Here is a 26,732-nt window from a genome sequence, read left to right on the forward strand (position 1 = left end):
AACAGGAAAAAAGTATTTAATACTTTAACAAAATGCAAAATAAAAGTAACCAAGTTACAAAACGTAAATTCCTTTGGTTCAATAATCACACCACTATTTTACCTTCCAATGGCTACAAACATCATCCCTTCAAAGTGAAGTCAGACCGTTTCCCTTATATGAAGACATCATGTCAAAACCATCACATACCCCACTGTTCCGCCAAACTGTTGACAACCCACAGGAAACAGAGCTGTTGGGGAGGAAAAGAGGGAAAAGGTTGGTCTGAAGAGAAAAGAGGGACTCTACACATGCAGAACAAGTCGGGGGGTGGGGGGGCTCTGTGCTGGGTCACTATGGTAGGAATCATACCCCTGTACATGCTACATGAGGCTGAGGACCTTGGTACAATTACAGAGAAACAGACAATCCAGTGACCCTGAGCACTCCCAGGGAAACAGAAACAAAAACAAAAAACCAGAGGGGCTGAGGTGGCAACGGGACAGAAACCAGGGAACATCAGTTTTGCAGACGGGGAAATGAGACTTGAAGGAGTGAGTGTCTGGACAAAAGACATAGTTTATGGCACTCGTTATGAAACTTCTTGTTTCCTTCTACTCTCTCCAAGAGGAGAATGAGATGGGTAAGAAATCAGTAGAGCCAGGGCTCTCATGGTATTTTTGCCATCTTTTGAGAAGAGTGCCCAGGAGTCTTAAGGTCTTCCCAGGGGTCTCCTGAACCAGGGGTCTTCTGGATCCCTGTGGCTCTGGCTCAGAGATCCAGAGAAACTGAGAGCTAGGCCACCTGATCAGGACAGAAGACAAGGGCCTCCAATCTGCCCCTAAATAATCCTGAAACAGTCACAATAAGCTAATAGAAATTTAGCCATTTGGGATCAGACACCATCACCTAACTGGGGGGCAGAGAGAGGAGTTATGGAGGTGGAAATGAGCTAAAGGCTAAAACCAGAATAAGCTTAAGGTAGGTACTGTATTCAATAAATACTTGAATTAATAAGAGAATAAATGAATACTGGAGACAATGCATGTTTGGTTCCATAAGAAATACCAGTTCTGTCAAAGAGCCTGACTGAGGGCACTCTTGGGGTACACATTATTTCTGTGCCACTCTGCGGCACCTGTATGTTACTACATTATGTAATACATACTAATGTATGTTATCACATTATGACCCTGGCAAATGAAACAGATGATAGTCAGTGCGGTATTCAACAGTTAAATTAAATAATAAAATTTGTTTGATTGGTTGAGATTGTGGGGGAAAAAGGTAGAAAGCCAGCTCAGCTTTCTTTCTCTTCTTTCTCCTCCTAGTAATGACAACAGTACACCAGATCCTGGAACAATGAAGAAGACGGAACTGCTGAAACACCTCAAAACATGCATTCAGGATGGTTCAAGCAACCTCTCTCACTTTCCCCTTCCCTCTCAACGGTCATTTCTTAGACAGGGAGGCAGTGGTAGGTTCTGACAGCGAGATCTGACTACATTTCTCGAAGATGACTTCGGCTGAGAACTTCGGCAGCCCCTGATCCAGGGGGCACTCGTCCACCAGGCTGTTCATGGGCGTGGGGGGCAGTGGAGGCTCCTCCTCATCCTGACTCAGTCCAGAAAGCAGGGAGTTGCCTGCCCTGTCCAATTCTTTGTCCACCTGTTCCCTTGACACACCCTCTGTCTCAGGCTGTCCTAAAGGGATGTTCGTGGAGTCAAAATACGCTGACAGGGCTTCCTGGAGCAGAGGCAGAACTTTCTTTCGAGAGATCTGGGTGTTGCCTTGAAGATAGGCTTGGAGGTCAGGGTGGCTGCTTGGGACAGGGGTCAGCTTCAGGGGTGGAGAGTGGGAATGTTCCAGGATTCCACAGATCTAAAGAGGAGACAAGATGGGGAGATGGTATATAAGGTGGTGAAGCAAAAGGCTGAGACTTCTAAGAGACGCCTCTAGCAGAAGAGGAAAAAAAAAAAATGTGTTTTTTTTTTTAATTTAAATTAAGTCATCCAGAGTTGTTTTATTGCTTGCACATCAGCTAATACTGATTATTAATATACAGTATTTTAGAAACAGAAGAAACGTTTGAGATCATATATTTCATTTTATTAATAAGTAAACCAAAGTCCAGAGAGATTTGATGTCTTGAACACAGATGATGGTAGAGTCTGAACCAGAATCTGGGACTCCCCGCTCCTAGAATTTTGTTGTTTCCAAGGGTACTGCTCTGTTTAAAAACTTGAACTCTATCCTTAGCTGAGATGGGCCAAGTATCTGCATTGAAGTCAGGGGAACGATAGAGGCAGAAAGAATGAATAGATCCAATGGGGCTGGGAAGTATGCCAGGCACTGCGCTATGTCTGGCCATTTTCAAATACTAATTTTCTCAATCCTCACAACTACCTTACTGGTTGGTATTACTATTACCCTCATTTATAGTTAGGGAAACTGAAGCTTAGATAGATTAGGTACTTGCCAAAGGTCAACTCTGAATGAAGCAAAGCTGATAGTTGAACTCAGGTCTGTCACTAGAGCAGTGTCCTAAATTATTATATACCATCTTACCAAAGGAGAAAGAGAGGAAATGGTAGGGCAGACGGTGAAAAGAGGACTACCGTTTCCCAGCATAGAGGCAGCCAGGGCGATGGTCAAGTCATCAGAGGGACTGTGGCAGGCAGAAGAGGGGAGATTCAGGAAGGTGGGGTCAAAGCACCCTTTCCTTCATGACATGATTACTAAGAGTTCCTTGTGCCCAGCAATGAACTTCACATATGATACTATGTTTCACGATCACATCACACTAGGTAGTAATATGCCATTTATGGACTCAGAAGTCAACTGACTTCCCTTTGGTCAACGTGCCAGTAAGTGGCAAATCTGGGACAGTAAAGCCTATTTATCTACCTTTAAAAGGGTAGCTCTTTCCACAATGCCAAACTTACTTTCCATTGAATGAAATTATGTTTGCTTCCTGGAGGAGAAGATAAAGACAGAGAGAGGTGGGAAAAGGCAGACATACCTTTTATGATCAAAAAGATTATCTGGCTGAATCCAGACCAGTCTAGCAGTCCTCATTGCTAAGAAATCCAAAGAATCTCTGGACTGCCTTAAGTCCACTCTTAAATTCTTCCCTGAGTTTATAAGTAACCAACAGAGGAAAAGAAAGGTGAAGAAGTGAGAAAGATGGCCAAATGGAAGATCAGAGTTAAAAACCAAACCTGCTCCTCAACTACTCTGCAGTTAGCACAGAGTAACTAATCCTTGCCCGGTTAAAGAGTGAAAAAGGTTTCTCTTCTGTTTTCAGTTTTCAAAGCAATAAGGTAAAAAGAAAGAAACTGATTTCCAGGAATTAGGAAATAGTGATTAAGTCAAGTTTTAACTCCAGATTTATAACAGGTTCTTTTAGCCCAATTTCAAGTCCTACTAAGTAGGAATTGTGTCTCTAATTTTCTTTGGAATCTCCGTTTCTCACCAATAGCATGATTAAGGATAGTCATATATAGAGAAAATGGAAAAAAAGGAGGAGGGAGTCTGGAAATAGATCAAGGACCTCTGTATAAATACAAGAACCAAGGAGAAGTCTTTATAGAACAGAGCAGTGCACACAGGCTGTACTCCATAGGACCCCTAGGATAGAGACTCACCGTCATTCGAAGTGCTGCGTGGGGACAGAAAACAGCCAACTGCCGCACTGGCTCATTGTAAGTGTTGAAAAAGATAGTCATGGCAACCAGGGCATCGTAGCTATGAGCCTGGCAGAAGGCACGGAGATCTGCAAGGAGGCCAGACCTCTGCAGAAAAGCCTAAAACAGAAGAAACGGACAGGGCTGAGGGCTACAGCTGGACCCTCATTATCATCCCCACAGAAGATGCTTGTGAAAGGCTTCTTGCATGATAACCTGGGACTTGTACTCCATAAAAAAGGTATCTAGTATTTCCTCTGTGCTATGTGTGTGCTGGAAGGCAACATATAGAATGAGGAGAATATAGGCTTTGGGTTCCGACAGAATTGGTTAGAAAATCAGCTCTATTGCTTCTCAGTTATATGATCAAGGATCCCTGATCATAAATTTCCTTATGTCAAATGAGGATAAATCATTTATCGAACATAATTGTTTTTGGTTTTTTTTTGCTTCTTTAGCCATGAACTTTATTGTTTGAATATTTGCAATTATTATTCTATACACAAACGTTAATTTCTTACAAAACTCTGTATTCCATATTGCTAGGTCACTTTGCTCTTCATTTTATGTCACATTTCCATCAAGAACTATTTCCCCAAATCACAATCTGCCTGATTGTGTGTTGTTGTTGTTCAGTTGCTAAGTTGTGTACGACTCTGCGATGCCATAGACTAGCCCACCAGGCTCATCTGTCCATCTGTCCATGAGATTTTCCAGGCAAGAATACTGGAGTGGGTTGCCATTTCCATCTCCACATAATTGTTTTAAGAACTAAAAAATGATAATGTAACTAACATGCTGGACATGTCCAAGGCTATCTTGCTTTTGCAATCAAACAAGCAAGGTCTTTGCCTTGTGGGTATTTTTATTCTAAATAAAAACAGAATATAAATGGTGCATACAAATAAGCACAGACAACATGACAACTGCATCCTGGGCTCTTCATTCTTTGTCTGTCTATATTCTTCTCCAAAATCTCATGCAGTGTTTCCTCCAATGAATAACACCACCAGCTGCTCCAGATTAGGGCTTTTCTTTGTTCTTGGTATTTCTAATGAGTCAATTTATACTGTGATTATGGTACTTGGAAAGCCTTTTGTGTTCTTTAATTTTTTTTCTCTAGTTTTTTTTATTATAAAAAAAGTTTTTTTAAAGAAAGTTTTTGGCTGTGCCATGTGCCATGTGGGATCTTAGTTCCCAGAACAGGCTCTGAACCCCTGCTCCCTGCAGTGAAAGCGCAGAGTCCTAACCACTGGACTGCCAGGGAATTCCAAGCCTTTTGTGCTCTTATGTTAGGTTCCCAAACTAGGTTATGAGTAGCAAGAGAAGAGGCCAAACTATCCTTTTTTTAGTTATTTAGTGTTTTTTACATGTTACTTAGGAGAAAGCTGTGCAGTCTATGAAAGTATGTGTTTAGATCAGGTTGTTGACTGATTTAACCCAATATGATATGGAACTAGGTATTAAAATACCACTATCAGAGTTATATTCATTCACCCATTTGACAGATTCAGTGAGCATCCACTACGTGTCAGGCACTGTCAAAGTGCTGGAGATATACCCCAAAACAAAACAAACAGGGTCCCTGCTTTGGGGGAGTTGATAAACTAGCAGAGGAATAGAGACAAAAAACAAGGAAACCATGAAACGTGATTATTTCAGTGTGCTAAGTGTTATGAAAAACCTGTTGGCAGGTTAAGACTCTGTGCTTTCCACTGCAGGGGCCCAGGCTTGATCCCTGGTCAGGGAACTAGATCTTGCAAACTGCATGGCCAAAAATAAAAAGTAATTCTTAGAGACTTTTGAGCACAAAGGGTATTACTTTAGTTAGGGTAATCAGCAAAAACCTTTTAAAGGAGGAGATACCTGAGCTAAGTCCTGAACTAAAAGAAGGAGCCAGCTCTGCAGGAGTGCAAAGGCTCTGGGTTGAGAGTGAGTTTAATGGTTCTGAAAAACAGAAAGCAAATCAGGGTGGCTGCAGTACTGTAAGTGCAGGAATGGGGCTGGAATGAGCAGATGTCAGAGAAAAGGATGAAGGCCTGATCAAAGATGGCCCTTTAAACCACAGTAAGGCTTTAGGTTTTATTAGAAGTGTGATGAGAAGGCAGTAAAGGGAGGAGGGCCAATAGGATCTGACACGTCTTTTTTTGTCCATGCCTTGTGGCTTGCAGGATCTCAGTTCCCCAACCAAGGATTGAACCCAGGCCAGAGCAGCCAAAGCACCAAATCCTAACCGCTAGACCACCAGGGAATGCCCCTGGATCTGACTTATGTCTTAAAAGGGATCACTCTGGCTGCTGTGGGGAGAACGGTTTGCAGGGACTGAAAGTGGAGACAGGGAAACCAGCGTGGGGTCACTACAGGTCACTGGGGGTCTCACAGTGCAGTGAGAGATGATGGACTGTGGAGTTACAGTAGAGATGGAGAAAAGTAGGTACAAGATATATTTTGGAGGTGAGCCAGGAATAAGGGACAAGGTTACAAACAAAACTGAAGGTTTTCTCTCTCCACTCACACCTACATCTTGCTCTTACCTCCATATCCATATATATTGCACTAATGGCCACCTTAGTGCCTTGTCTGGAGATGGTCTTCTGGTCCTTTCTCAGCATCTGCTCTGTGGTCAGTCCTAGAAATTGGATGTGAGACTAAGGGTCAAACAAGAGAACCAAGAGAACCCAGGGTCCTAGGATCAGGAAGGTGATGACACCAAGACACGTCAAGGAAGAGGAAAAACACAGTCGCTCTTTGAGGCACAAAGAACAGGGCTCATACCTCAGGATGTAATTCTAGAATGGAAATTTATTTTAAATAAAAAATTATTTTCAATTACTGGGTCACAACAGTTACCTTTAGAGCAAGGGACTTTGGGGAGCAGGGAGAATGGAAGAAGGGAGGCTTTTACTCCTGATTTTCCCCTTTCTGGGTTGTTTCACTTTTCTAAAAGTACATGTGGGACCTTTTTAAATATCCACAAGCAGTGAAAGAAAGTCGCTCAGTCATGTCCAACTCTTAGACTGTACCCCGCCAGGCTCCTCTGTCTATGGAATTCTCCAGGCAAGAAGAATGGAGTGGGTTGCCATGCCCTTCTCCCGACGCAGGGACTGAACCTGGCTCTCCTCTACTGCAGGTGGATTCTTTACTGTCTGAGCCACCAGGGAAAGCTGGTGGTCCATTTCTTTCTCTTTTTTAAAATATCAACAAGAAATAGCTGGGTAAAAAAAGTCATGGAAGTTTTTCTTCTTTTATTTTGTCCTTTCTATTACTGTTTTTGTTTAGTCGCTAAGTCGTGTTTGACTCTTTGCAACCCCATAGACTGCAGCACGCCAGGCTTCCCTGTCCTTCACTATCTCCTAGAGTTTGCTCAAATTCATGTCCATTGAGTCAGTGATGCTATCTAACCATCTCATCCTCTGCCTGCCCCCTTCTCCTGCCTTCATTTTTTCCCCAGCATCAGGGTCTTTTCCAGTGAACTGACTCTTTGCATCAGGTGTCCAAAGTATTGGCACTTCAGCATCAGTACTTCCAATGAACATTTAGGGTTGATTTCCTTTAGGATTGACTGGTTTGATCTCCTTGCAGTCCAAGGGACTCTCAAGAGTCTTCTCCAGTACCACAATTCAAAAGCATCAATATCCTTTGTATACTTACCCTAAATGTTTCTTCTGCTTCCCTAACCAGTGATCTAGATCTCCCTCTCATAATTCAGTACAGCTGACCCTCTGTATGCAGGCTTCACACTCATAGATAAGGAGGGCCGGCTGTATTCATATATTTTGCTATTTTATATAAGGGACTTGAGTTCATCCAAGCATTCTGGCATCTGTGAGGGATCCTGGAACCACTTACCTGCAGATCCGAGGGACAACTATATTCCTTCAGCATACTTATGTCTATATTTTCTTTCTTTTTAAAAAAAAATTCATTTTTTTTGGCTGTGCTGGGTGTTAGCTGCAGCATGTGGGATCTAGTTCCCTGACCAGGGATCAAACCTGGTCTCCCTGTATTGGAAGTGCAGAGTCTTAACTGCTGGATCACCAGGGAAGTCCTTAAATGTCTGTATTTTCTAATTCGACTGAAAACCTCTGAGACTCTTAATATATTCCTTCTTATCCACACAACATACTAGCCAGCTTCTTTCTGGTGTAAAGCTTAAATCATTTAGCATGCTCTGACATTGTTTCGCTGGTTTTCAAGCATATAATGAACAAGGCTTTTGTCCACTAGTTTAACATTTCATACCTGATACATCAAACTTGGCCTTTTGCAGAGAATCAAAGATGTCATTTCTGCTGGGCAGATCTGGGAAGAGGGCCTCCAGCTTCTCTACATAGTGGCTGTCCTTGAGGGTTGCCTTTCCAATCTTAAGGTCCATGTTCACACAGTCCAGGAGGATTGTTCCTGCGGAGAAGGAGCATGGCAGAACTCAAATGCTGTGGCACTCCATTCCTGGCAACTAGAGCACACATTACCCTCAAACCCAATGGACACAATACCTAAGGAGACTGTATGGCAACTCACGGAAAACAAAACAACTGGGACCGTGTCCTGAGTGAGACATCCCAAATCCAAACTGAAATGTAGGCACAGAAATGGGGAAAAGGTAGAAAGGAAGTGTATCTCAATTCCTGGAGATTTTGAAACCTAGTCAGAGAGAGATGACCTCTCTTCCGTAGGCCAAATTCCAGTTGGAAGAGATAGTTGAATCCAGTTCTCTCTCTCTCTCTTTTTTTTTAACAAATGGAGAAAATAAGAACAAAAAAGGTTAAGAGATTTGTTCAAGGTCATATAACTACTTCCTGGGCAGAAATGGTATTAGAATTCATTTCCTGCTTCTTTGGCTAGTCCTCCTTCCATTATACAATGCTACTAATAGGCAGCTCCTAGGTCTGTTGTTTCATGCTTCCTTTCTACTCTCTCCAACAAAATATTCCCCAAGCCTTCAAAGGACAAAGTACTTGAAAGCCTTTATAATGCCTAACTGCTCCTTGAAAGAACCTCCTTCGTTATGGACTAACTGGCTTTGAGAGGGTATGGTCAGGCTGGAAGACTCTGAACTTCTTCACTTTCCCTTCTCTGGGATGGGATAAAGGGTCAGGTCCCAACCCCCAAGCCACCCTCACCATGAAGAAGGGCTGCAGTTTGCCTGTCCAAGATCTCTGGTGCCCCCTGCAGGATTCTCTCGGCCACCAGGGTAGCGCAGGACCCCACCAGTTCAACTGAAACATGGCAGGGAGGGCAGTGTCTCTGATCGATGGGCCGATGGTCTAGCACCTCTGCCACTGCCTCCTCTAGGGCTGCGTCACTTCTGTGTGGGAAAGGGGGGATGTGGGGGAAAGAGAAAGAAAGACAGGTAGGGGCACTCCAGCTGCACCTCCACACGAAGAAAATACAGACATCCTAGGTGAACACGTAGATCTTTGATCACTTCCACCTCTGCCCCACTCCTCTCAATTCTTGTCTTAAATACTATAACTGAGGCCATCTTTAAATACTGCATAAGTGAATTTGACAAAGTATCAGCTACCCATATCTCATCCACATGTTTGATGTGCCTTTCCAGTTGACACCTGGACACCCAACATCTAAATCTCTCCTATTTCCTTAATTCACTTAACATCGCAATTTCATGCAACTCACAGGATCCTATGGCTTCTGGCTCAACTCCCATCCATTCCCTTCTCTCCAGCCCTCTGCTGCTGCCTTATTCTAGGCCCTTAATCTCTCTCATCTGAACTACTCCAATAGTTCCTTAACCAAACATTTGCTTTCAGGGTCCTCCTAAACTGTCCTCCACAAGGCTACCTGCATGATCATTTGAAAAATGCAAATTTGGTTCTGCTAAGACCTGGAATAAAGAGAACTGACAATAGCTCCCCGCTGCTCTAAAATAAAGTCTAATCTCCTGGAAGGGCCTACAAGGTCTTCATGATCAGGCCCCTGCCTATTAGTTATCTTTTTTATGTCCTGCTTCTCCCTCATAGTTTATGTTCCAGTCATGCAAAACAAATTCCAGTTCTCCCAAGTCACCATACTATTTCATGCCTACCTGCATTTTACTTATCTGAATGTTCATTACTCTGCCTGAATACTTTTCCTAATTACCTCACCTCCTCATACACCAAGCAAACATCGAGTCTTTCAAGACTGAGATCAAGGATCCGTTTTGTTAGAAAAACTTTCCTGACATCCTCCACTCCCCACTTGTATATTTAACCACTCCATCCTCCATGCACCTACTGTCCCCTAAATGACAGTTACCACTTACCTCTAACACCCATTACAAGGACCCGTTTGTCTAGTTCCCTCCTGACTAACAACTGCTTGAGAACAGACTCCACTTCACCTTCATCCTCTAAACAGAAGTTTATTAATGAGTGAGTAGATAGATGGACTAGCGCCCGAAGGCTATCCTATCAGTACCCCTGCTATAACCAGTGTGCTCAAGGAGAAAAATATACATATTAGTATTAGTAGGAGCCAGAGACACTTGGAAAGATCAGTATTCATATTGCTTTGTTGGCCAGTTTTTTCCAATCCTAAATTAGGGATGGAATTATTATAGGTGTGTTCATTTATTAAATAGCACTAATGAGATACTGCTTTATGAAGGAAATGATTTTGCTAATTTTTTAAAAATACAATTGTAACCATTATTCAAAGGTTTCTATTACAATAAATCTGCCATGAAATCTTAAAACAATGATACCAAAGGTAGATCTAAATTATTTCCGAGTTATCCTTTAGTTTGAACTCTTCATGTTTCTATTTCTTTTTATTACTTGTATAATTAAAGAAGTGACAATATTTTTTACTGCCTTTCTATATCTGGTATCACTCATCAATTATGATTAGCCCATGAGATCCCTGAGAGCAAACATTCTTCTCTTTGAAAATCTTACTCATCACAGCCCATGGCACACGATATGTATCAGCTTTATTTCTTCCACGTACTTGGGTAAGACATGATGGTCAACAAGGATGAGGGTGAGCTGGCCAGCCTGGTGCAGTGCATGGAGGTCAATCTCATCCCGGAAAATCAAGACGGACTCTGGAATGTGAATCTTCTGAAGGAAGAAGACATTGTCACCTCGTAGAGGTAGCTCTGAACGTTTTATATTTAACACTGGCACAAAGACTTCCTCCGCCTCAGTTGTCTGGATAGGAAAGTGAAAAGAAGATATGGCTGTGTTATGTGACAGGATAGGAAGTCACAAGACCACTGGGACTAAGGAGACATGATCTTGGGGAAGTTACTGCCTTCGTCAAAGCCACAGTTTTCCAGTCTGATCAAAATAAAAGGATGACCCTTACCCTCTTTCTTTCTTAGCAATAACATGAAGGTCAACAAGACAACTCATGGAAAAGGCCTAGTTCTGGATGCTGCAGAGAAGAAACTATCGGTCCTCCAGAGCCGACACGGGCATGAGGAATATACACAGACCACTGACACCCACTGTTGTTCAGTTGCTAAGTTGGGTCTGACTCTTTGCAACCCCATGGACTGTAGCACACCAGGCTTCCCTATCTCCACTATCTCCCAGAGTTTGCTCAAATTCATGCCCAATGAGTCAGTGATAACCCAGTAACTGACTATGAATACTGCTTTATGGTTTACAAATTCTTCTGCTCATTGTACAAAATACATCTGCTCATTTGATCCTTACAGCAACACTGCAAAGTATTATCATTTCAGATTGTATAGTTACTGATATGAGACTTAGCAAAGTTAAGGGATCTGAGTTACCTAAGGCTAAATGCTATCAAACAGCAAAGCTGGGTTTTGAATCCAAATCTTTTCTTTCTAAGGGACTCTGTTCCTAGGTACTCACCTTTGCCAGGTAAAAAGCCAGGGCAAGGGCTGACACCATGGAGTCCAAGTCACAGGCTTCATTTCCCAGCACAACATGTATGGGTCGGGACTCCTAGAGAGGCGGGAGAATGGGATTAACAAAAGCATCCTCTAATCATGTCCATTTATCTAATACACATGTAGGGCTGCACACACATCCTCTCGGTGATCTTCATAGAGGAGGTAGGTCAGATATTCTTATGGGTCCTCATTTCCCGGATAAGGATATTAGCTAAAAGGGCATATGTGTTCTGGCCAAGCTTTAAGCATTCCACACGTGTCTACTTAATGGAAACGTACTCCTTCCTCTCTACCACACTGTCTCCTTGAATGTTAAACTTTCAGAAGAGCAGTAAATAATCCTCTGATTCTTACGCTCCTTGGGAAACTCAAGGAGTAGTCAAAGGTACAGCATCTGGGGTAGCTGATGTATTCAAACCATACCAACTCTGGTTTGTACTTTTTTCCTATTTTCAAATAGGGAAAAGAATCCTTTTACTTCTAAATGAGAACAGGCGAATAGACTTTGAAAATAAAACTAAAAATAAGATCAAGTCCCTTATCCAAATATCTAGTCCATGAAATTCCCCCTACTCAGAGGAGTGTCAATGATAGCCAGATTAACCAACACTCTCACACCCAAGAAACTGACACTTTCTCCAATGGGTTCAGACTAAAACAAAAACAATTGCTGCTGCTGGAACTTTTATTTTTAAAGCTTTGAAAATCCAGCAGCTGATAAGAAGTCTGAAGAGGGAGGCACATCTGTTGTTAGTATTAACCTTGTAATTTTGCATCTCCCTATCGGACTTTAAATAAAATACACTAAAACCTACAGATGCCCAAAATAGCAAAGATGCATTTGGCCAGGTGAGATGAGACCATATCATCCATGGCTCGGCTTAGGCACAAGGATTCTCTTACCAGTTTACTTTTGAATTTCTATCTCAGCCTACTTCTCAAAGAGAGGAAGGAATACGAGAGATTCCTTAAGAGATGCACTAGCTGCTGAATTTCAGCCCCAGTGGCCTTTTGAACTGCACAATTCTTGGCTGCAGGGGCTGTCTGCCTGTGCATTGTCATATGTTTGGCAGCACCCCCAAACTCCACCTCCAGTCATGACAATCAAAATGTCTCCAGATTTGCCAAATATTCCACACGGGACAAAATCACCCCCAGTTGAGAACTGCTGGGTTACAGAAAAGTGAAAATCCACTCTGGCTTCTTCAGTCAGGGAAGATATGCTAGACAGAAGATTTTAGAGAAGTGGGGAAGCATTTAGAAGAGTAAAACATAATAAGCAATGGTTTATCAAGTAATATAACTTTAGGAAGAAAGAGAATCTAGGGGGACCTAGAATCAGCTTCCCTGTATTTGACTGTTATCCACTCTCCTCACTCGCCAGAAACCCAAAGCCAGAAAGGGCCAATTTTAGAAGACTTCTGGTGGTAAAAACTGTCCTGTCTAGTAACTAGGTAAGCTTTTATTTTGAAACCACCCTCTTCTCCATCTTCTACTCCCAGCCCTAGTTGCTGTTCTTGTTCAGTTGCTAAGTCATGTCCAACTCCTGTGACTCCATGGACCGTAGCCCGCCAGGCTCCTCTGGGACTTCCCAAGCAAGAATACTGCAGTGAGTAGCCCTACAGAGAAGGACAAAAGGCAGAGGTTGTCTGTCAAGGTTTTGCACAAACAGCTTCTGGGAAAAAGGGTTTCCCCGGTGGACTCAGTGACAAAGAATCTGCCTGCGATGCAGGAGAGGCAGGAAACATGGGTTCCAATTCCTGGATTGGGAAGATCCCATGGAGGAGGAAATGGCAACCTACTCCAGTATTCTTGCCTGGGAAAATCCCATGGACAGAGGAGCCTGGCAGGCTATAGTCCATGGGGTCCCAGAGACGGACACGACCGTGCGACTGAACACACACGCACCCCAAAGGTCACATTTTTTAATTTTTTACCTCTGGGGAAAGTCTGCCCTTAGGTTCTCCCTTCTGCCCATTTCTCTAAGCCTATTTCAAGAGTGTGGCAGCCAAGACCCATTCACACTGAACAGCATGGGAGAGGGAAGATTCTTTTCAATATTAAACTCTTTGCCAACACAATATGAGAATTCTGTACCCAAGACCCAAGGCCCATAATAACCCCTCTGACTTGCAATTTGTCCTCCTGATACCAGAGAAGGCGCCTCTGTTTCCTGGATACCACGGACCAGATGGCTGTGGACCAAAGTGACAACAAAGCACTTGAGATAAGTGGCTGCAGAGATAACTGGCTCACAGAAGCAGTAAGGGAGGGCACGTGTTCTCTAGAGGAACTATATACACAAGAGAGGCCACACGGTCCTGACCCCGGAGAATAAAGGTAAGAGAAACACAGGACAGGCAGAGCAGGAGAGGTCTATTGCTGGGCTTGAAGAGGCCCTCAGAGAACCCTTCCAAAATTCACACTGGTGCTGCTTCCTTCCAAGTGGCAGCTGAACTAGACTCAATCAGATCCCCAGCACCAGGAGAAGGCTAAGCAGAAAGTAGGGACCAAATACAACGTCATGGCTCTGAGGGGAGGAGGAATGACCACCAGAGGAAGGTGAATAACTAAGCCCTTGTGCTCAGCCAAGCTCAGACCGCAACCAGAAAGAATTAAAACGAAAGGAATACTCTGGGACCGTCAGCAAATCTTGGAACAGGAGCAACCAAGGGAGGTGGTGGCATTCCTTCCCCCCGCCCCCCGCCGTCAGCACCCACCACTCCCCTAGCCTGACTGGTCCATTCACCGCCCACGATGCGCACATTCCCAGCTCTGTCCTTTGCACTGTTTGCTTTTCTCTGAGAGCAGCCGAACTGTCACTGGAAAAGACCACAGGCTGGGGTTGAATCCCAGCTCTGCTTCTTGTAGGACTTTGGCCTCTCTAAGCTTCTTTTTCCTCATATAAAAATGGGGATACCACTGTAACCAATTTCATGAAGTTGTTATGAGGATTAAATGAGACAGCACATAAGAGCCAACTCTGTCATAGTTCAGAGGAGTTTCCTTCCATCTTCTTTCTCCAGCCCTTGCTGTCCTTACCCGAGCCCCCGCTCTCTGCAAATTGTCCCTGCACCCAAGCCACACCAGCCTCTTCTACTTCCAGCTTCCTGTACCTGGGGTACAGAACTTAACTACCACCTTAAGGAGCTCGCTATCTGTTCATGGGCGTGTATCACAAATCCTTAACATAGCTTACAAGTTAGGTGACTATATACTTTGCTGTTCAAACCAGTACTCTTTTGAGAATGAAAAGGGCTGCAATTAATGATTATATTTCAATAAACTATCCTGGGCAAGCCAGGTATATGAATGCCTAACTTACAAGGTACGATTCTCCTCATTTAGGAAAAACACGTGTAACTCTTAACCCCCATGCCATCCCCCACTAGCTGAAAGCACAAGCCAAACAGCCTCAGTTTTCTGACCATCAGAGAAGAGTTCAGGGCAAATATAGCTATACTTAGAGCATGAGGAAACCTGAGCTGCCAATGGAAGAAATACAATCTGAGAGCCACAAGTAGATATAAACTTTTTTTTTTCCCTTCCTTTAAAAAACCCACTAGTTGAAATGACTGTATTCTGATGTTCTTTGTGGCCTCAATGGTGTGAGAGGGGATGGTTTTAGGGCTAGCAGAGTCAACCCCTTCCCTTCTGAGGCTGAATACGGTCTGATGCTTACTCTACAAACTAGTTAATGAAGAAAGAAAAAAGGAGACAAGGAGTCAGAGATAGAGAAGCATTTCCGGCAGGGAAGATGGGACTAACTGACAGTGATGCAAGGACTGTAAATTTCTAGGGAGAGTCAGCCAATCCTGATTTCTGCCTCATGCCTGAGAAGTGCAGACAACACACGTTATCCAAAGCTTCTGGATGAACACCTCAACTAGAATGTGGCCACACCCTGAAGCCAAGACTCCCCCGCCTGCCGCCAAACTAAAAGTGACAGATGACTTACCATGACTAGGACATTTAGTTAAATAAGATTTCTTTTAAATAGAACAATCTACTATCATTGTGGTGGCAGACTAGAAAATTTCACTGGTATCAAATGCTGAAAATATGGTATCAATAGGAAAGTTGGCTGAGTTATCAGCTGTTTCTGTCTTATATAAAAGTCCAAGTATTCACAATTTCCTAAAAGTTATACTGTATTTTAACAGCAACCCTCAAACTTAATAGTGTCTCTGGGGACTTCCCTGGTGGTTCAGAGGCTAAGACTCCACGCTCCCAATGCAGGGGGCCCAGGTTCCATTCCTGCTCAGGAAACTATATCCCACAATCTGCAACTAAAGATCTAGCATGCCACAATGAAGAAAGAAGATCCCGCATGCCACAACTAAGACCCGCCACAGCCAAACAAATACATAAAAACTAAAAAAAAAACAAAAAACCCACAACAGTATCTCATGGAATAAACCTACATGTCCATTGACAGAGGAATGGATAAAAAAGATGTGGTACATATATACAATGGAATATTACTCAGCCATTAAAAAGAATGAAATAATGCCATTCGCAGCAATGTGGATGGACCTAGAGATTGTCATACTGAGTGAAGTCAGTCAGCAGAGAAGGAGAAATATTGTATGACATCCCTTATTTGTGGAATCTAAAAAGTAATGATACAAATGAACTTACAAAACAGAAAGAGATTCACAGACTTAGAGAACAAACATGGTTGCCAGGGAGAATGGACAGTTAGGGAGTTTGGGATGGTCATGTACACAACGCTGTATTTAACATGGATAACCAGCAAGGACCTGCTGTAGAGTACGTGGAAGTCTGCTCAATGATATGTAGCAGCCCGGATTGGGAGGGAGTTTGGGAAAGAAGGGATACCTATATATGTATGGTTGAATCCCTTTGCTTGTTCACCTGAAACCATCATAACATTGTTAATCAGCTATACCCCAATACAAAATAAAAAGTTTAAAAAAATAGTTTCTAAATCATGTCTTTCTTTAGCTAAGAAACAAGTGTGGCCTCTGGGAAGTTGGAAATGGAGAAGAAAAAGATCTTTCTCACTTTCTAATTGTATAACTTTTTTGTATTAACTTTTTTTTCACTCTGTACATTTTCTACTTCCATAATTAAAAACAATCTAAATCATTGGGTGTCCACCGGTATCTCCTACTACCAGGCCACCCACTAACATTGCTAGTCTAACTTTCTAATTTCTCTTGGCCCACGCTAGGTTGTGTGATAAGAGCTCTAAGATATGATCTTTCCTTCGCAAGTTTGGAAAAAGGAAGATCTAGATCTTGTTCCCTGGGAGAATGAATTCAGGCAGAGAAAAGTCAGGATATCAGTAATACTGAAAAAATCCAGTGTTTCTCAGCTTCATATTCCTGAGGAAGACATACTCTTAACCTGGGACACTTCTAGAGAGTAGATGCTATAGAATAGAGGCATGCAATGAAATGCTATCTGGTAAGGTTTCAGGCTCAAAGACTCTTTATCAAATGGTGAAAAAGACTGGTTATTTGGGTCATTAGGGAAAAATCCAACTTCTTGGCCCTTGGAATGGTGCCCAAAAGCCTCTATATTAGTCTTTAATGAGGTCCCTGTGGTGGAAATCAGAGGTAACCAAAATGAATTGGTCCCAGATTGTCTTATACATTAAAATGACCTTCCCAAATTTGTATTTCACAAGGAAAAACGTAGAGTAATTCGTTTTACACTAACTGAACTTCACTCCTATTCTTTGTTTTTGGCCATGCTACACGACACACACGGGATCTTATGTCCCCCACTAGGGATCAAAACTGCACCCGCTACGTTGGAAGGGTGGAGTCTTAACAACTGGACTGCCAGGGAAGTCCAGAACTTCACTCCCATTCTTCAGGTGAGGACATTCCTTTATGACAGCAGCTGATTCTGCAGGAGGAATTAGGTGACTTTTAGGATTTGTTACAGACCAGAATCTTATTTCCCAGGTGAATTTGTCGAGTTTAAGATACTTTAAAAGGAAGCAGAGTCAACCATCTGTCAAGGTTTCTCCAAGGGTAGTATAACTTGAAGCAGGGGGGCCAGGTGACCTCCTGGAGCCTCTCTCTGGCCCGTTGTTTGCTGCTAACTGGGAATAGCGACCTAACGTTGCACGACCAGTTAGCAAGGCTGGGAGACTCCAACTGGCTCAGAGAGTACCAAAAATAAGCCACAAAGCATTCAGGAGTCATGCATACAGTTTTGATTCCAAATATACTTTGTGCTTATCCCCATCCAGGTCGCGGATTTTTATGTAATTTGTGTGTGTTAAGGCCAAGGAAGTAAACTGGAGGCAAAGGAATGCAAGCCTGATGTACTGTGTGCGTTTACCTTAAAAACAGATTTAAAGTGTAACACCATGACCACCTTTAATTTAGAAGGAGTTAGGCCCGTCAGACAAAAACCGCCGTTGAGAGGCGACAAAGCCGTGGGCACAGGTTCCCTCGTACTCCCGGGGTTCACCTGGAGGCCAAGGCGCCAGTAAGGCCTCGTGAATGGAGAACTGAAAGAAGGGCGGGGAAAAGGGAACAAATACACCTCGCGGCCGGCACAGCCCGGGTCCCATTGACGGAACTAACCCAGCGACACCGAGCAGGGGCTCAGAGGCAGGACCCGGCCCCACGATTCCGCCTCCCCGCTCACGAGCAGACCCCAAAGGCTGGCGCCCCTAAGTGAGCATGCATTCCCACTCTCAAAGGCTAGGTTCTCCTTCCTCCCTCCTCAGGTTTCCAAGCCCCCACCCCACAATTCCGCGTTCCCTCCACACAAACCTTCGGTGCTCCCCAGATCCCACATCTTCGTCTTTCCTGGACCCCAGGATCCATTCCTTACGATAACAAACAGGGGTCCCTTACCTGCAGAGCAGCTCGACAACCCTGCAGGTAGTTCTCCATGGTGAAGCCCAAGGTGTGCCGCCGCCCCTCGCCGCGGAGAGGTTAACCGGCGAATGAGCCCCGCCCCGGACTCAGGGGCTTGCGGCGAGTCGGGAGGCGGGACTCGAACCCGCCACACGGCGATTCACCCCGGGAGGAAGTGCGTAACCGGGCGCCCCGGGAGTCCGGCGATGCCCCGCCCCCAGCGGCGGAGGCCAAGTTCTGCGCCCAGAGACTCACGGGAGGCGCGAAGTGCAGCGTGGTGCGGGGGCATCCTGGGAAATGTAGTCCCGCATCTCCGCTATGGTTTCCCCAAGAATTGCGGGAAGGAGAATTATCTGAGTTCACAAGTGTGTATGTGTCATATAATCTATCCTTGTGGCTTCTGAACTTTCCGTCTTTAGTCAGGCTAAGTATAGCGTCTTTCCATAAATTATATCGACCACCTGGTTGACATCTAAAATTCCCCTGGGCAAAAACAACTAACTCATCTTTCTTGAATTCTCTTCCTTACCAAATTGACCAATTATGTGGTCTTCCTTGTTATAAAAAATTTTAATAATCTCTGACCCCTCTTCTTTACCTAACACCTACAGTCTCTTGCCAACTCCTGCTGCTTCTTTTACAACTCTGTCGCCTGTTGGCAAATGTCTCATTCTTCCCCGGTCTGTTGTAACCTGGGATCTATACTCCCTGCCTCCCCAGTTGTTCCAACTCCCCTTTCAGCCTGCAGAGTTGCTTGAAGTTTCATCCTGCCGTAGCCCTGAGTAGAGCTTGGAAGGCCTTTCAGAATGTAGAGTTGTGTTCCAACCTCCTTTAACTGCCACCTTCCAGCCCCAGAGTAGTGCAGAGTACTGCAAGTATATGTACTCTCATCATCAAAGGTTCCCTCAGTTATGAATCCGTCCCTTTTTTTTCTGCCGCCAGCCTCACACCAGTTTTTCCTCCTCACCAAGCTAGGAATTGAGAGGAAGTGATGGATGAGAAGCTGAGGCCTTTGGGGGTAACAAGGACCAGACCACAGGGATATGGGATCCCCTGCATGCTCAGCTAGTTTTCTGCTTGCTGCACTCTCCCCAGAGCCCGCTGCTTCTTCCACACCTTCTGCATTACCAGGGTGCAGCCCAACCGGTTTCATTTCTTAACTAAAAAAAACGAAAAAATGATACAGTAAGGATTTCGAAAGGATCGGGATTTTTTTCCCTTTAAATGAATAAATATGAAAATATCAGGCTCTTTGGCCCTGTTTTTGTGGAGGCAGAGCAGAGGACTGCCGCACCCAGGGAGATCCAACAAGCTTCTGCTGTCCAGCCCTGCTCCTCCCAGCGCAGCCAGGGCCCTTGCTCTTCCCTATTCTCACCAGAGAGGCACAAGTGCTCCATCCCTTCCAGCGGCAGGCGGAGAGAAGAGAAAGGGTCTGTTGTTTTTCTCTCCTTGTTTCTCTCGCTCACTGCTGATCACCAAGCTGCTGACCAGGTCAGAAACCCCGAATAGAAATCCGCCAGTGCCGGGCAAGCTCCTCCTCCTTCGGGGAGCTTGTCCTTGACTGATTTTTCTTTGTCCCGATGGTGAAAAAAGAGAGAACGAGAAAGAAGAAAAGAAAAACCACAAACTTCCTTTGAAAACCAGCGCTTGTAGACGGGGCCTGGAGCGCGCGCCCTGGACGCGGCGATTCAGAAATCCTGAAGACGCTCTGAGCGATCTGGGCGCACCTGGGCTGCACCCCTGCCTGCCTGCACCCCTGCCTGCCTGCACCCTTCTCCAGGGCCCCCCGGTCGTGGGCGTGAGCCCGGAAGTAGCCACGAGCCAGCCGGGACCGCCGCTCGTAAACGTGGGGAAACCTGTGTAGACTCTGGCGTTGACAGCTGGGAGGCGGCCGGGACTGTGGCGGCGACCCCCTCTGAGCCCACCTCCCTCACCGCAGTCCGGGAGTTGAACCCTCCTTCGAAGTCCTGGAACAGCCCCCACTTCTTTAAGGTAAAAACCGTCTTAACCATTTCCTTCACCTTTTCTCCTTTTCCTCTCTAGCTTTGGGGAGGTGACACTGCCTATCCTCCCACCCTGGGTCTCTGTACGTCTGGGTTTCTAGAGGCGCTCGGGCAGAAGGAGTAAGTAAAAGAGATGCTACCTTTCCCCCGTTTAATTACACCTTCCCCCTCTCCCTTGCTAACAAGTAGACAGGGCACTGTGGTGGACTTATTTTGAGGGGAAAATCTAAACCATTAGTTGCGTGAAGATTTGGGTCAGAGTGAGAGGGAGATTGGAGGGGAACCCTACGCTCTTGAAGGGAGAGTAAAGTTCCTGGGGAGCGGGGGTGGGAGCGGGGACGTGTCTTCTTGAAGCTACAGACCTGATTCCTGCATTCTTCCAACTTCTGGCTATTTATTGCCACTGGCTAGGGAGGAGCAGGGGCTGTTTTACCTCCTCTGTCCGCCACCAGAGGATTATTCCAGAAAGTATAGGACTTAGTTAAGAGGGGAAGAATGAATTCCTAGTTTGTTTAAGGACCTGTGAGTCTCAGAATGCATCACGCTCTGGAGTACTCCATGCTCACTCCACTGGTGTGCACCTTGTAGCCTGGAACTCTTCCATTACACTCCCTCCCCTCTTCTGAAGGATTAGCCCTCTTAGCTTTCAACCCAGTTTCTCTGAGACCCAGCTTCCTCTGGTAGTCCAGTTCTGGGTTCTTTTGGCTCACTGGACTGCCCAGCCCCCACTTAATTATAGATCATTTCTGGCATTTGGATAGAAAAGATAAGAAGTAAGCCCTGTTTTTCTCCAGGCTTTTAAAAAATTGTCCCAGGCTCTGGTTTCTGCTTCTGAGGCTCATTCTAAATGTCATTTGGGAAGGAAGGAAAAAAGGAGAGAGATTAAAAAAAAAAGGTGTAAGGCCTGCGGGCAAATTTTGCTACTCTGATTCTAAATTAATCACATGGAAATAAGATGCAGCTAGCATAGATTGGAAAATCCCATGGACGGAGGAGCCTGGTAGGCTGCAGTCCATGAGGTCGCTAAGAGTCGGACACGACTGAGCGACTTCACTTTGACTTTTCACTTTCATGCATTGGAGAAGGAAATGGCAACCCACTCCAGTGTTCTTGCCTGGAGAATCCCAGGGACGGGGGAGCCTGGTGGGCTGCTGTCTGTGGGGTCGCACAGAGTCGGACACGACTGAAGCGACTTAGCAGCAGAAGCAGCAGCAGCATAGATTATATTTGAATCAGAAGGATGATCAATTTGGGTGACTAGTCTTATTTCCATAACTTTTACATTTCTCAACTTCACCTCCGAGGCTTTACCTTAGCCCTAAATCCTACCTGATTGTGAAAGGAAGCATAGTCTCAGGTTAGGAGGAAGCAAGAGAAAAGATTTCTAACAAGTTTATTTCTCTACCTTTCTCACCCTGACCAAGGTGAAGAGGGGAGCAAGGAGGTTGAAGGGAGATATTTTCCAGGAGGCAGAGTTTGTGGCTTTTTATCATCTACTATCCATGGTGTTAATTAAATGTCATGCTTAGTGCTGGGAGAGAGCAGGTTAAACAGGTCCAGAGTTGACATTTAAAATGACCTAGATGGGAATAGATTGAAAGAACATTTGCACAGATAGGTGAATGTAGAGGGAGTAATTTTTTTAATGTAAATCAATAATCAGTATTTTCATATTCCATGTAGTGAGCAAGGGAGTACTGGGTTTGAGCAGTTTTCAGAGCATAGAGGAACTGAGGAGAAGTTGCTATCCCAACTCCAGCTGGCAAGAGAAGCTAGCTTACTGGAAGAACGGGGCTGGGGGTGGGGTGGGACAAGTTGTACCTCTAACCTGAAATCACTTATCAGAACCCGTCTCTGTTTCAAGTCACCTTGCCCGCATTTCCCCTCTCCAGCCTACAGGAAGCTCCTCCCAGGACCTTTTTGTTGTGGTTTGCAATTGTATAAAGCTGGAATTATAAAGGTGGAATCCTTCAAGGAGAAAGACTTCTTTCTCACCAGTGTTTCCCCTTTAGGAGTATGATACTGACTCTTTTTCTCCACCCCAAGCACTGTTTAGCTCTTTGGCCTTGGGATGAAGCAGAGAAAACAGGACCCTAAAGATATAAGCCCTGTGTGCTCAGGATGTTCCCTGAAGAGTCAAGGGCAGGGGTGGGAGATGAGGCAGAGGAGTTACCCTACTTCCAGCTATGGTGGGTTTTACTGACACAATGCTTACTTCAAGGTTAGCTAAAGATCACCGTATTAAGATCACTGTCAGTATTGTATAACATTTCTTTCTCCATCTCTTTTCCTTCTTTCTCCTTTTGCTCTCCCTTTCTATCTTGTCTTCATTCCTTGTTGTTTCTGTTTCAGGAAAGCTGACGCCACCCAATGTCCTCAATCCCACCAGAATTATCCCTTCCAAACCTTTGAGTCCTATACCCTCTTTGGTCCCATCTGGTCACAGCAAGTTAGAGGTGACAGCTCAGCCTGGGACCCTTCTGTTTAACCTAAAACTGTACTGCCCGTAGCCTGGAGTGGCTGAACAGACGCTCACCAAGCCTTCTGCACTACATTCCTTTGCCAAATTTTTCTGGGTCTGTTTACTTTTCAGCCCAATGATTTCCTTCTTATTGGATCCGTCTCCCTTTTGCATATCAAGCTTAGAGTAAGGTCAGTCTCTGAGGACAGTAAAGCCCCTCAGTCAGCCCTTCCTGACCATGGAACACTATCAACCTGAGCATCCAGCCCCTGGTGAGACCAGGACTGCAGAAGCGGTCAGCCCTGAAAACCACAAGGTCTTGTCAGAACCCAAAGAGCACCCTCAGGACAAGGATGCCAAAGAGGCAGACGGGGCAGCTGGAGAGCAGGAGCCAGTAGACCAAGCTTCACTGCCAGCCCAAGGCCAGGATAACTTCGAGTCCCCTCCACCAGATGCTAGCTCAAGCCAACCAGGGCCAGCCAGGGAGACTCGACCTGAGACAGAGACAGCGGGGGCCTGCTCCAGGCTCCAGGAGCTTCCCCAGTCCCCTAGGGCCCGACAGCCTGAGCTAGACTTCTACTGTGTCAAGTGGATCCCCTGGAAAGGAGAACAGACACCTATCATCACCCAGAGCGCCAATGGCCCTTGCCCTCTCATCGCCATCGCGAATATCCTTTTTCTTCAGTGGAAGGTAAGAGGGAGTTTGGATGGGGTCTTAGGAAATGTTGATCATTCTGCTTTTCTCAAGCCTGTCAAACTTTCCAGGTTTTTCTTCCTTTATCTCCAGGTTGAACAAATGAGATCAGATATTTGCAAAAACAAGACAATTATCTGTCCTACTCCTGCGTCTTCCACTGTCTGGCAAATGGGAATGCCTTGCAGTTCTTCCCATTCAGTCCCTTGCTCCAGTTGCAAGCCGTTTTTGCCCACCACACCTGACTGCTGGATAAGCCCTGCCCTCCCGCCTTTCTCTGGGTTCCTCCTTCAGTGCTCCCTGAAGGAAAGCACACACCTGGCTCACTTTTTTTTTTTTAATTTATTAATTTTTGGCTGTGCTGCGTCTTTGTTGCTGCACACAGGCTTTCTCTAGTTGTGGCCGGGTGGGGGCTACTCCTTGCTGTGGTGCGTGGGCTTAGCTGCCACATGGCATGTGGAATATTCCCAGACCAGGGATCGAATTTGTCCCCTGCATTGGCAAGCAGATTCTTTACCAATGACTGGCCAACTCTTTGATCTCTCCTTGCCTCCAGGTAAAGCTGCCGCCTCAGAAAGAAGTGATCACATCCGACGAGCTCATGGCCCATCTCGGTGAGTGACTGGGCCTTCAAGAGGAATTACCTGAAAGGTTCCAGTGCTATCTACTGAGCCAGAAATCCAGAGTATTGAGAGGGACTCCGCATTCAGGGATCTTATGTGGCAGGGAGGGTAAATGTCTATAGGGTTTCTCTGCAAGGCTGGGGAATGAAAAGCAAAAATCAAGGTGTCAGGAGTCCTGGGTCGTCACCCTCATTCTTCCCTTAGCTTTCACATGTGACCTTGAGTGGGTCCTTCACCTTTTGTGGCTTCTTTCTTCCTCTGATAAACGAAGGCCCTTTGCAACTCTGAAAATCTGTGGTTCTGTGATATACCTCTGTTTTCTTAGAGAAGAGGAAGCAGCTTTTGGGACAGTGGTGGGGTAAGCTGATAAGGAATCCTGTCTTGTAGGAGACTGCCTTCTGTCCATCAAACCTCAGGAAAAGTCAGAGGGACTTCAGCTTAATTTTCAGCAGGTGAGGTGAAAGGTCTGTGAACTGGGGGCTTGCAGGTTCATAAGGGGCACCCAGGCTATTAAGAGAAGCCTTTCTGATGCTTCTCAAGAGGGTTCTTTGAACCATCATTTCTTTCTGCAGGAGGGAGAGAGTGTATCTCTGTCTTAGAAAACATGTTCGTTTACATAAAATAAAGAAGGATTGAGAAAAGGGAGGACTTTCCATTGTAAGAGGAAACCAGGGGGAAAAAGCAACAAGATTAATTGTTTTGTTTTGTTTTGTTTTGTTTTCTGGAGGTAGGAGTGGAACAAGAAGAGGGAAGGCTAGAATATCCATCATTTTCTTTTTCCACCAGTTTTATTGATATATAATCGACATATAATACTGTGTAAGGTTTATTTTTTCATTTCATTTAATTTTTTTAATTGAAGTATAGTTGATTTACAATACTGTGTTAGTTTCAGGTATATAGTGTGGTGATTCAGTATTTTTGCAGATTAAATTCTGTAATAAGTTATTATAAGATACTGGGTATCTTATAATTAGTTTGGCTGGGTATATGGGACTTACCTGGTGGTTCAGTGATTGAGACTCTGTGCTTCCAATACAGAGGGCATGGGTTCGATCCCTGATTGGGGAACTAAGATCCCACGTGCCTCACAGCCAGTAAACAAGTAAATAAATAAAATTTTTTTTAAAAAGATACTGGCTATAATTCCATGTGGTATACAGTATATCCTTGTTGCTTATCTATAACACTAAGTTTAAAATGTACAGTGTGCTGATTTGACCTATCCATTGTTTTCTTTTCCACCCCAGAATGTGGACGATGCAATGACAGTGCTGCCTAAACTGGCCACAGGTCTGGATGTCAATGTGCGGTTCACAGGCGTCTCTGATTTTGAGTACACTCCTGAGTGCAGTGTCTTTGACCTCCTTGGCATTCCTCTGTACCATGGCTGGCTTGTTGATCCCCAGGTGAGGGTGGGAGGGCCCAAATGAGACAGCCAGCTCAAGCTGAGAGAGAAGCAGAATTTTGTGGGGTTGGGGTTAGGGAGGTAGGGAGTAGATTGGCTAGGGAGGGGATTGATGTTTCAAGGTTGGATTCAGTGTGGAATTCCTTTAGTTTTTAACTTTTGGGGGTAACATTCAAACACAAGCAAGCAATTTGAAGATGGGTCAGTTCTTTAGACATCAAAAGTTTCAGGAAGCTTTTGTCATAGGGTTGCAATCCTTGTGGGCTTGGTTCATTTCCTTCCTAAAAAAAGCTCTCCATTTTTGGGGGTACCACCCCACTCCACTGCCCACGCAGAGTCCTGAGGCTGTGAGTGCAGTCGGGAAGCTGAGTTACAACCAGCTGGTAGAGAAGATCATCACCTGCAAGCACTCCAGTGACACCAACCTTGTGACAGAAGGTGACATTCCTCCCTTCTCCTCAGCAATCTTATGTGGAGGGAATGATGGCTACCGAGGTTTAGTGTTTATTGTCTGTTTTTCCACCACCACATCCCATGAGAATGTAGGCACCGGGAGCGGGAGTTTGGGGAGTTGTCTGTTTCGTTCACTGATGTATCCCCCGGTACCTAGTGCAGTGCCTGTTTGCTCCGATAGCATCTATTTATCTGGCTGAGTCTTAGTTGCAACATGTGGGATTTTTTTTTAGTGGCAGCATGGGCTTCCCACGTGGTTTAGTGGGTAAAGAATCTGCCTGCAGTGCAGGACATGCAAGAGACTCAAGTTTGATCCCTGGGTTGAGAAGATCCCCTGGAGGAAGGGCATGGCAATCCACTCCGGTATTTTTGCCTTATGAATCCCCGTGGACAGAGGAGCCTGGCGGGCTACAATCCGTAGGGGTGCAAAGAGTAGGACACGAGTGAAGCAACTTAGCATGTGTGTACACCTGCATCTTTCTCTCTCATTTTTTAAAAATAATGATTTATTTATCTGTGGAGGGCCTTAGTTGTGGCATGTGGGATCTAGTTCTCTGACCTGGGCCCTCTGCATTGGGAGCATAGAGTCTTAGCCACTGGACCACTAGGGAGGTCCCCACCTGCGTCTCTTAGCTATGGTGTTTGGAATCTAGTTCTCTGACCAAGAATCGAATCCGGGCTTCCTGAATTGGGAACTCGGAGTC

General features: G+C 45.0%; 2 protein-coding genes across 11 annotated transcripts in view; one reads left to right on the forward strand and one right to left on the reverse strand.

The window, feature by feature from the left end:
* PRUNE1 (prune exopolyphosphatase 1) lies at positions 1-19,844 on the reverse strand. 6 transcript variants are annotated; one of them, XM_010803029.4, is made up of 8 exons: positions 19,762-19,844; positions 11,498-11,590; positions 10,620-10,822; positions 8,789-8,973; positions 7,908-8,066; positions 6,200-6,294; positions 3,627-3,785; positions 1-1,860 (listed from the first exon to the last, which is right to left on the reverse strand). In XM_010803029.4, exons 2-8 carry the CDS (start codon positions 11,534-11,536, stop codon positions 1,432-1,434), a joined length of 1,269 nt encoding a protein of 422 aa, XP_010801331.1. In that variant the 5' UTR covers positions 11,537-11,590; positions 19,762-19,844; the 3' UTR covers positions 1-1,431. The 6 variants fall into 6 exon arrangements, with proteins under 6 accessions (XP_010801331.1, XP_024845139.2, XP_015318194.1 ...); XM_024989371.2 differs by lacking the exon at positions 19,762-19,844 and adding an exon at positions 18,300-18,477; NM_001035352.1 differs by lacking the exon at positions 19,762-19,844 and adding an exon at positions 18,384-18,425 and having other exon boundaries at positions 2-1,860.
* Positions 19,771-26,732, forward strand: part of MINDY1 (MINDY lysine 48 deubiquitinase 1) — a 15,544-nt gene continuing 8,582 nt past the window's right edge. For 3 of the 5 annotated variants that reach the window (XM_010803008.4, XM_005203857.5, XM_010803010.4), the window contains exons 1-6: positions 19,771-20,378; positions 22,742-23,541; positions 24,101-24,158; positions 24,555-24,619; positions 25,418-25,576; positions 25,911-26,013. In XM_010803008.4, coding sequence (XP_010801310.1) covers positions 23,089-23,541; positions 24,101-24,158; positions 24,555-24,619; positions 25,418-25,576; positions 25,911-26,013 — 838 coding nt within the window. In that variant the 5' untranslated portion in view covers positions 19,771-20,378; positions 22,742-23,088. 5 annotated transcript variants of the gene reach the window in all.

This window comes from Bos taurus, chromosome 3 (genome assembly GCF_002263795.3).
Source record: "Bos taurus isolate L1 Dominette 01449 registration number 42190680 breed Hereford chromosome 3, ARS-UCD2.0, whole genome shotgun sequence".
NCBI lineage: Eukaryota > Metazoa > Chordata > Mammalia > Artiodactyla > Bovidae > Bos > Bos taurus.

Bases quoted from the DNA above. Each gene is read 5' to 3' on its own strand.
- PRUNE1 (XM_024989371.2), bottom strand. From the start codon at position 18,353: ATGGATCCTGGGGTCCAGGAAAGACGAAGATGTGGGATCTGGGGAGCA. The intron at 8,974-10,619 runs GTACGTGGAAGA...TTTCCCACACAG, and splicing joins GACCATCATGTCTTACCCAA to AAGTGACGCAGCCCTAGAGG. The intron at 8,067-8,788 runs GTGAGGGTGGCT...CCTTCTCCGCAG, and splicing joins AACTGCAGCCCTTCTTCATG to GAACAATCCTCCTGGACTGT.